General features: G+C 28.4%; 1 protein-coding gene across 3 annotated transcripts in view; it reads left to right on the top strand.

Annotated features, from left to right (window-relative positions):
* Positions 1-773: 773 nt before the first annotated feature.
* Positions 774-11171, top strand: part of LOC119605773 (serum response factor homolog A) — a 29678-nt gene continuing 19280 nt past the window's right edge. The window contains exons 1-2 of one of the 3 annotated variants that reach the window (XM_037959091.1): positions 774-1050; positions 4643-4893. In XM_037959091.1, coding sequence (XP_037815019.1) covers positions 4865-4893 — 29 coding nt within the window. In that variant the 5' untranslated portion in view covers positions 774-1050; positions 4643-4864. Of the gene's footprint in view, positions 1264-4642; positions 4894-11171 lie in introns of all 3 variants that reach the window. The other 2 variants (XM_037959079.1, XM_037959085.1) reach the window with 2 other exon arrangements.

Below are 11171 nucleotides of genomic sequence, written 5' to 3'. Positions count from 1 at the left end.
ACAATAGCAAGAACACTAACCAGCGTAAGTTTATTTAGACGCTTTATACTGTATATAGGGTATATTTAAGTTCTCACATGATATGTAACACATTCAGATATTTCTTATAATAATATACTGGTTCTAGACTCTTATGTGTTGTTTCTAGATAACGTGTGAGTAGTTTGAGTTAAAATTTTACTTGTATTTTGTTTTTGTTACAATAACAAAATACAAGTAATATTTGTGCTCAAACTGCTCGACCGGTATCTAGAAACAGCACATTAATATACATATGTATATATAATCGGGTCTTTAGAACTAAAGCTTTGTTCAGACCTTTCAAATATTTGATAAAAATGACGTGTCCGCTAAAATATAATCGAATGTAACGAATATAAAATTATTTTTATGACACAAATATTCGGATTCTTAAGAATCGAAATGGATGATAACCATTAAACGTCTAATAATATATCGAAATACTAACAATTATAGTTTCATTATTTATTAGTGAACGAATCAGGAAAATTTGTTTTCTACAGATCACAGTTTCTTTCCTATATGTAGTTAAAATCCTTATCCATGCCTGTTGCGATAACTACGGTGATAAGTAAATAAGATTCGACCTAATCGAATGTAAGATTCTTGCTTGAATTTACTTTATTATGTATTTGTTTTGATTATTTTTTTTCGGTTTTACTCAGTTTTTTTTTTTTCAACCAACTTCAACCAACTATTCCGTATAAGAAGACAACTTGGTGAAGTTCAGTAAATAAGCTCAGACAATTCATGCAAACGCTTCAGTCTATGACAAGATTTTATCGTGTGCGTACGTATGAGATTTTTGATGCGACGATTGCGCAGTGTAGTTCTGTTTAGTTCATTTCAATTCGGGGTATTTAACTCGCATTTATTATAGTGCAGTGTATGTGAGAACGAAATAACATTTTGTGTTGAAAACAAAAACAGAGAAAAACAAAGATGAAGAAGCAACATTAAATGCGATTTGTTGCATATTAAAGTTTCTGGCTTGCAACTCGTGTCAGTTTAACGGCAACATTACAACGTGTTAGTGTGTTCTATCTTTACTGTTCTGGTTGCTACTTTTCAAGCCGATGTCCAATGACTTTTAGGTTGACATCATCGTACTGTAAATTGTTCTAGTTTTTCGTGGAAAATAAATATCGAAAAAATCAAAAAAAAAAAGATCAAAATAAAAAAAATAAGGAAAAACGTGTTAAAAACCATTTTTAAATATTAAACGGGTGTGTGTGTCTAAATGTAAAATTCTAAGGAAAAGGAGTTTTTTCTCTTTGTTTTTTTTGTTCCTTGTTCTTGTTAGCTTTTCTGTGAATGGACTGATGATATTAATATGATTATTGGCAGATATAAAGTTTTAAATTTATCTTCAGATTTACTTGCATTCTATGAGTTTGATAAATACAACAAGTATTAAAAACCTACAAGTAAAGTGGACATTTTATAGATAGTCCATGGTTATTATGTGAATTTTGAAAATATTACCTTTAATAACAAATAAATAATCCTACATAATGTAATATCTGTCTGTTGTTACACCATTTCCTTATCAATTTGACAAAATTATGAATTTGAATATGAATTTGTAAAGGTTTTAATAATGGCAAACACATATTCATTTTTAATTGAAGGACTAGTTGCAAAAACTTGAAACTTATCATTAAAAACAAAAAATCTTACATTCGTGATATAAATTAAAAAAAAAAAATGAAATTTCTCTATCTCCAAAAATGAAAATTTTCTGAGTACAAAATTATCAACCTTTTCTAAAAATTGCTTGAAACTTGAATATTTTGAATAATTTTTTGTTTGAACATGCTGAATACAAATTCGTGAAAATATTTAAAAATCGGCCTAATGGTTTCCGAGATATCGCCCATTATGATAATAATTAATTTAATTTTATTGTCGTACTTAATTTTCCGATTTCTAGACGTTATATATTCTCAGATTTACGACTTTTAGCACTCACCGCATTCACTACTTCTAGTGGACGTATTCTTAAACCAAAGGTTCATATTGATACTAAAGCTAATTATTCAACAGTTGAGGCCTCATACATGTTGTCTTGGATATTAAAGTTGTTTTTGAAAAATTTTAGGATTCTAGTTTTAATAGATGCTCAAATATACGAATTTTTGTACTTAATTCATATTTCTAATTCGTCAATTTTTAACACTAATGTTCACACGGATGTCAAAGTTGTTCTTGCAAAATTTGAGGATTCTATCTCAGATATACGAATTTTTGTACTTAATTCATTTAGGGGTATTTGGCCCTCTATTGCTAGTCCGCCCATTTTGGTCTAAAATATTCATATTATTATTAAAGTGGCTCTCACAAAATTTTAAAGACACTAACTTATCTCAGAAATACTAACTCAATATTTTCAGTGTATGGGAAGTGCCACGCCCACTATACCCAGTACGAACATTTTGCTCAAAATTCATATGGATTCATATGGATTCATATGGATGTAAAAGTTGCCCATACAAAATTTACTCTAGCTGTAGCCGTTTCTAAAATACACTAGTTTTAATACTTGCTATGTATGTGGGTGTGGCACTTTGACTACTTGAAATATCAAAAGAAAAAAATTCTCTAGTATTAGTACCATTTATATAAAATCCTTGTATAAGAAAAAAAATCTAAATTGGACAGTTTTGTATATAGTATATAGTGATATATAAAACTTTTTTACCACAACTTTAAAATGTCTTATGAAAGTCATTCTTAAGCAATGAACTTCCTGATCATAAAATGGAAAAATTTTCCAAAGCCTGTTTTAGATGCATTATATCTACTTCCCTTACACTTCTTGGGAAGTCTTTACTCTCAGGGTATAGCTAAATAAACATAAAATGCTTACTTTATATATGTTAAGTTTTAATAAGCTCTGGAATGCTAAAATTAATATACAGCTAGACTATCTAGGCATGTGGGTAGACTTACAGCCTTTTTTAATGTTTTAAGAAATTCTAAGTCACATTTATATGTATGTATGTATGTATATGGATGAACATACATAGTTGCGGTATAAGACATTTTATGCCAGAATGCGTTGAAAAATATAAATGAGAAGAAAAATATTGTGGATTTAGTTAATTTTAGTTAATGAAGTAGGACAGTGAGTTATATTAAATTTTTATTCAAATTAAAGCCAAATACCAGTTTTGGTATTAGTGGACATATGTAACGAATTAAATTTATTAATTAAAATTATTATAAATATAAGTAATTACAATTACAAAGGCCAATTACATTTCAATTACATTACATTAAAAGTATGTAATTGTTTTTAATTATTTTAAAATTTTCATTTTCTTTTAACTGTAATCGAAGTTCTACCAATTACGATAAAATGTTATAGTAATTGATATTCTTCAATTACAATTATTTTAATTATAATTGGTAGAAAGGGAATTTGAAAGTAATTCATACATATTTCTTAATTATTAGAACAAGAATTTAAAAATTCGAAAATTTTTTAATAGTTAGAAGTATTTTTCAATTACAATTATATGTAATTGTTACATTTCCAATGAAAATAATTGTAATTGAAAAAAAAAAATAGCTACAATTATAAGTAATTGCAATATACTATTTTTCAATGACAAATTACAAGTAATTGTAATTGCAAAAAATCGAAAATTAATTAGTAATTGTTAATGTAATCATTACCTTTAGGCCTAATTACTACATTCACGATCGAATAACATTGTTCGCTAGTTTCCTATTTTGAAATGATTGCATTCCATATAGAATAACTAATATAGTAAATATAATTTCCCGACCCTTGTTCTCTAGCAACTCACTGTATCATTTCCCGTTATCATTTAAGTTTTGCACCCACTGTCATTTAATGTTGACATTTAAGTAAAGTTGACATTCCAAACGTGTAAACTTGATGTTTTTTCGTTGCCTTTGTAATACAAGAAAATAAAACCAAACTAAACGCACTGCGAATACACCCAAAGAAAAATTTTAATTGAACAATTATATGTCTTCTTGTCACAATCATATTATGTTAAATTTGTCGTTCAAATGACTAAAGCAATCTTAAACATTTATTGAGTATGATTACAATAAACAATTCTATATGTATCTGAATTATTTGTTATATAAGTAAGTTTGAGAATTTTAAAAATTATGTCAAAAAGCATAAACAGCAAATGAATTTAACAGATTATGTTTGTGACAATTATATATATGATTAAAGGGAGACCATAATAACATTGAATTTTAAGTTTTAAATGATTGCTGTAACCATATCCAACAATAGTTTTTTTCTGTATGTGTAAGAAAATAAAAAGAAATAAATAAAAATTCACATTGTACTACAAACACTCCAAAACTTAATGTTAGAACAAGAAAAGGAGGAAAAAAATTAAAGAGAATAAACTTCCTTATAAAAAGCCATATAAGAACATTAACAAACGACTGCATTACAATCAGTATATTTGCTGACTGAATTCGATTGAACGTTTTTTTTTTGTTCTTATTTTGTTCAAAGTGTGTGCTTGACTGACTAAACTTTTTTTAAAGTACTTTTTTTATTATTTTAATGTAATGTTTAATGTTGTTTTTTTTTTCAAACTTAATGTTCATTTGTACAAATCAGTGATTCATCGATTCATACAATTCATTCATCATTGTGACTTCATTAATTGAAATTACTTTAGCGTGTAAACTTTAAAGTTGATTCGAAGGATTATTTTCAAATTGTGCTCGTCGTCAGTTCATTCATTCATTCGATTTGATTCGATCGTTTGACTATTGTGTTTTGCTGTAATTGCACACCTTACATTGTGTTACGGTTGTGTAAACGAGAAATTTGTACAAAATGCTGCTAATAAAATTAATTATAGTCAGGTAAGTGATGTTGATTTTATTATTTTCTTTATTTTATTCTTTAATTGAAAATACTGGTTGTAACATATTTGATGGCTTTTTCAAATCTTGAAATGGTGTCAAACTGTATTAGTTTAAAATTTAATTTGTAGTAATTATTCCAGTTTTGGAGAAATAACAACGGGAATTTTTAAAGAATGTTTTAGTGATATCGAATACTTTGTTTTTAAGTAGCGGATTTATATAGAATATTCTAACGAATTATTTACGGCGAAATTTTAGTTTTCCATTGGTTCCAAAGTATTTCACAGAAGGAATATAAATAGAATGTAGTCTTAAAAAGGTCATCTTCCAACAGTATTTAGTTAAGAATATATTTCATATAGAAGATTACCAATGGATGTCACCATGTAAAATCGTTAAATTACTTTGATCCCAAAAAGCCTCAATGAATCGGTACTTGATTCAATTATTTTTAGAAATTTTGTATTCATACCGCCGATTTTCGACAAATTATTGACTTTTTTCCTCAAATCTTTACAAAAATGTAGTCCTGATGCTTTTTGATTTTTATGCCTTCCTGAGAAGGGTTTGTCATTCCGTTTCGAATTTCTACAATTTAATTTTGCGACCCCGTAAAATACATATTCAAAATTCTTATGGAAAACGATATAGAAATTTTGTGAGAACACCTTGATTATTCTAGACTTTTGAATATTTTTAGGTGATACGTATACCAACAGAAAGTGATTTGAAAGAAGTATAGCCTACATAATTTCAAGTGGGCGACCTGCCACGCCCACAAACAAAATAAGTATTAAAAGTCGAATATCTCAGAAACTGCAATAGCTGGAGTCCTCAAATTTTGTATGATGGACTAAATTTCAAGTGGGTGACCTACCACGCCCACAAACAAAATAAGTATTAAAAGTCGACTATCTCAGAAACTGCAATAGCTGGAGTCCTCAAATTTTGTATGATGGACAAAATAGGCGGCCTTTCTATAGTGGGCATGGCACCTCCCATATAAAGATAATCTTAAATTAGTAAATATGAGAAAATATGATAGTTAGATTCATCAAATTTTTCGGAGACACTTTAACATCAACATGAATATTTCGGACAAAACAATGGGCGGACTAGCAATGGGGAGCGTAGTACCCCGATATGAATTAAATAAAAAATTGTTTATCTGGGAAAATATTAGAGGTGAACATTTCGGGGAAAATGGGCGGACTGTCATTAGGGGGCCTTGGTAACTCCAACATAAATTAAATAAAAAAAGTATCGAGAAACTATTAGAGCAAAAATCCTCAAAATTTGCATGACCAACTGGCACATCCAAGTAAACATTTGGGTAATAAATTGGCGGTCTAGCAATAGGGGCGTGGTATCTCCTATATAAATTAAATATAGAAATTCTTATATCTGGGAAATTATTAGATCTAGAAACCTCAAATTTTTCATAAGAAGTACTTTGACATCCATGTAAATATTATATCATAGTGAGCTTAACTAGACGAATTTAGCCATTTACTTCTTATTCTTAAAGAATTCAAAAGACCTATACCAAATGTTTGAAAATCCTTTTAAAAATATTCATTAAAATTCTAAAAAGAAGTTTCGATAATGTCAATCAAAAATTCGCTGCAATTTGCAAGAATAAAAATCTTTGTAAACAGGCTACGAAAATATACAAGTTCTATAATAAAATAAAAAGTTTCATTAATTAATTCAGAATTTCCCGTTTAGCAACTGTAGTACTGCAGTGTTATTTCAATGATAAAATCTATTAATTTATTAAACAATTTGCCATATACCCTATTATAAAAACCTAAAAACATGTTTAAAATATTGCCTGTGGCAAAAGTAGGCTGCAGAAGTCTTGCTGTTCAAAAAAATATTAGTACATTTTCCACTTATAATTGAATCTTAATTTCAATTATGCAGTCATTAATAAATATTCAATTTGCCTGTACAACATACTGTAATAATATTAATAATAATTTTAATATTAATACCAGTAATAATATTAATAATATGTTATGTTGTGTGTTGTGAATATCATCAGTCAGATTTTTAAAATATCTGCTGCATCCATTCCAAATTCAAAACAACTGACATGAGTTTATATAGAATGAATACTACTATGAGCACAGAGACAGACAATTATAAATAAATTATTGCATATTTACACGCAATTTTTAGATTCACTAAATGTATGGAGAATGGTAGAGAGGAAGGAGAGGGATATTCATAAAAATAAATATCATTAACTTGTATTTGTTCAATGTGCAACATTCAACTACAACATACCACAGTTTAAATAAAGTGGTTAATGTACAATTTTTTTTTTTGTTTGTTATTTTTACGATTTTTATACTTTTTTACGTTTTTTTGTTCATTCATAATTAACAAGATATACTTTATGTTTAAGCAAACAAAAAAAACTTTTTTTATACGTTATTTTTATGAGCTCCAAGTGTTATTACAAAAAATAGCAAATATGTGTACAGTATATGTAATTAATGTTGGTATGTAGACGCAAGTAATACTAACCACATAGTGTCCTACATGTTGTAAATTTTCTAGTTGAAACTGGAATGTTAAAGAGTTTTCTATAATTAAAGTTAATTGGAAAATTTGCTTGTAAACATTTTTAATATTTTTTGAAATAATGATTATTTTCTCAAAAATATAAAAATTTATGGTTTTTCATTAAATCGAACTAAATATTATTTTAATAAACTAATCATCCTTCAAATAACGTGGCCTGGTGATACAACTAAAGTAATTATGGATTTTTCTATACGCAAATTATAAAATAATAGATTCGATTAGGATTTAATCAAGAACAAACATCTTTTTTATCTCTGAAAGAGTCATTTTGGGATGAACATACTTTCACTATATCAGAAGTATATAGTCTAGTCTATAGTCTAGTCTTTTTTATCTCTGAAAGAGTCCTTTTGGGATGAACATACTTTCACTATATCAGACTAGACTATAGACTAGACTAGACTATAGACTAGACTATAGACTAGACTATAGACTAGACTAGACTAGACTAGACTAGACTATAGACTAGACTATAGACTAGACTATAGACTAGACTATAGACTAGACTATAGACTAGACTATAGACTAGACTATAGACTAGACTATAGACTAGACTATAGACTAGACTATAGACTAGACTATAGACTAGACTATAGACTAGACTATAGACTAGACTATAGACTAGACTATAGACTAGACTATAGACTAGACTATAGACTAGACTATAGACTAGACTATAGACTAGACTAGACTAGACTATAGACTAGACTATAGACTAGACTATAGACTAGACTATAGAGTAGACTATAGACTAGACTATAGACTAGACTATAGACTAGACTATAGACTAGACTATAGACTAGACTATAGACTAGACTATAGACTAGACTATAGACTAGACTATAGACTAGACTATAGACTAGACTATAGACTAGACTATAGACTAGACTATAGACTAGACTATAGACTAGACTATATATTAGACTATAGAGTAGACTATAGAGTAGACTATAGACTAGACTATAGACTAGACTAGACTATAGACTAGACTATAGACTAGACTATAGTCTAGACTATAGACTAGACTATAGACTAGACTATAGACTAGACTATAGACTAGACTATAGACTAGACTAGACTAGACTAGACTAGACTAGACTAGACTAGACTAGACTAGACTAGACTAGACTATAGACTAGACTATAGACTAGACTAGACTATAGACTAGACTATAGACTATAGACTAGACTATAGACTAGACTATAGACTAGACTATAGACTAGACTATAGACTAGACTATAGACTAGACTATAGACTAGACTATAGACTAGACTATAGAGTAGACTATAGACTAGACTGTAGACTAGACTATAGACTAGACTATAGACTAGACTATAGACTAGACTGTAGACTAGACTATAGACTAGACTATAGACTAGATTATAGTCTAGACTATAGACTAGATTATAGTCTAGACTATAGTCTATAGACTAAACTATAGTTCTTGTTATAAAGTAATCTATTGTCCAGATTATAGTCAAGATTATAGACCAGACTAAACAATAGGCTATATAGCAGATTATATACTAGACTTGATTATAGCCCAGATTGTAAGTGCAGACTATAGACTAGAAGACTATTGTCCAAACAATACCGCAGACTATGGTCTAAATGTCTATAGTTCAGAGCACAGACTTATCTATATTTTAAAAACTAGACCCAATTATAGTCCATACTATAGACTTGGCTATAGTTCAGATCACAGTATTACACACCACAGTCCAGTCCAGACTATAATAATTAATTATTAAAGTATTCATAATTACTGTAAATAATCTGTAAATTTATTTATTACATTTCGAAAACATTTTTTCTTTCTCTGCATAAGATTAAAAAGGAGCCTATTAAAATGTTACCAACCTAATTGCTACAAATTAATGTCCATATTTAAAAATAAAATATAGAATACATATTCTGCGTTAAATTTAAAGAAATAAACAAAAAATTCCACACTTGTTTGCTGTTTAAACAGAGCACAAAAGTAAGATAAATAAATCGTAATCGACTATAAAAGATAATGTTATTTTATGCGTTCGCCACACATAATAAGGAAAAAAGAAAACATAATTTTGCAACATAAATACTTATTTTAGAAATCAGCTTGAATCATCTGCTCATCTGTTGACACGCAATCGTTTCATCATTATTCCATCATTGGGATATCATCAACAGAAACAATAATAACAACAACAGCGACCAGTATATAATGTTTTTGTTTTCACAATATTGATTGTGCCACAGTGTGCAAGAACAACATTGCAACATCGACAATAATAAGCCCAAGATTTATTAATAATTCAATAGTGGCACATATGTGTGGTCGTTAAGTACAGCCCTTCAATACCCAACAACCCTCCTCTTGCTTCTCAATTACAACTCTCATCAACTTTGTGATATAGTTTGTAGCTGTAACCAAAGAACAAACCAAAAGTATCACCACCATAGACTTATTTCTTATTTCTGTTTTTTCCTTTTGTTTTCCTTTATATTCAGTGATGTCAATTAATTTAGTTTGTTTATTTTTTATATATATTATAAAGTGTGTAAAATTTTAAAATCATGAAAAAGAAATTTTTTTTAAACCAATATAAAAGTTGCTCTAAATTGAATTTCTGAAATTCTCCTATTTGTTGGAATAGACTTAATTGTGATCTTTTTAAATGTATTTGATGCTACATAAACTTTTTAACTCTATAACCCAAAATGCGCTCAATTGACATCACTTTCATTATTAATTTGAGAAGTCGGTTGTTGCTTGAACGTTTAATAAACATATGTATGTGTGTTAGTATCGATGGACTTAAAAAAGGGGTGCATCACACGTAGTTACTTAATTCTTTTGTAATTTTTCATTAAACAATACGTTTTGTTTAAAGTTGTATAGAAGAAAAATTACCGAAATTGCTTTGGGGTTGTTTGACTTGACAGAGTTGATTGGAAACAATATAAAAACAAAATAAAAAACGTGCATGTGCACGTCAGCTTGAAGGACACCATTATTTAGCAACTAATTTAAGATTTATGTATAAAATCAGGAAATGTTGTCAAGTCACCCAATACTACTGATGTAAAAAATTTTATTATACAAATGAAATGTTATAGCAAGTTATATTAATTAGCTTTTTTACATCTAGAATGAGCTACACTTCTACCAGCTACGTTAGCCACACACCAGAAATGTGGGACCCATAATTGGGGTTTTAAAACACTTAGTTTCGACTAGGGGAAATCATGGATCGATATTCTTAATTTTCCCAAACATCAATATAAATACATATAATATCTGAGGAAAATTTCAGTTCCCTAATATGGTTTCAACAGACAGACATACGAAAGAACATGGCTAGATCGTCTTAGAATTAAAGAAGGTTCTAGAAAATATATATCTATTCATAGCCTTGTGTATACATATGTTACAAACGAAATGCCAAAATTAATATATTCTCATCTTTCAGCCTGTCACACTTAAATATTTGTAAAAATTGTTCATAAAGTTTTATACTCATTTATTATAATAAATAGATAAAAGCATGGTTAACCATTTATGTTTAGTATTCATTAAAACACCTTGACAGCAAAAATGCTATAATCAAATACAATTGACAAACTTTTAGTATAAAAACACTAAAGAAAACTGATTTTTTACATTAATACTTTTTTTTGCACAATGGCATGTGTCA

The sequence above is a fragment of the Lucilia sericata genome, unplaced genomic scaffold, assembly GCF_015586225.1.
Source record: "Lucilia sericata isolate MDLA Ls3-8-SP2 unplaced genomic scaffold, ASM1558622v1 Contig000015F_arrow, whole genome shotgun sequence".
NCBI classification, from domain to species: domain Eukaryota; kingdom Metazoa; phylum Arthropoda; class Insecta; order Diptera; family Calliphoridae; genus Lucilia; species Lucilia sericata.
The sequence above is the reverse complement of the archived record's forward strand: the minus strand, read 5'-3'. Positions and strand labels throughout refer to the sequence as shown.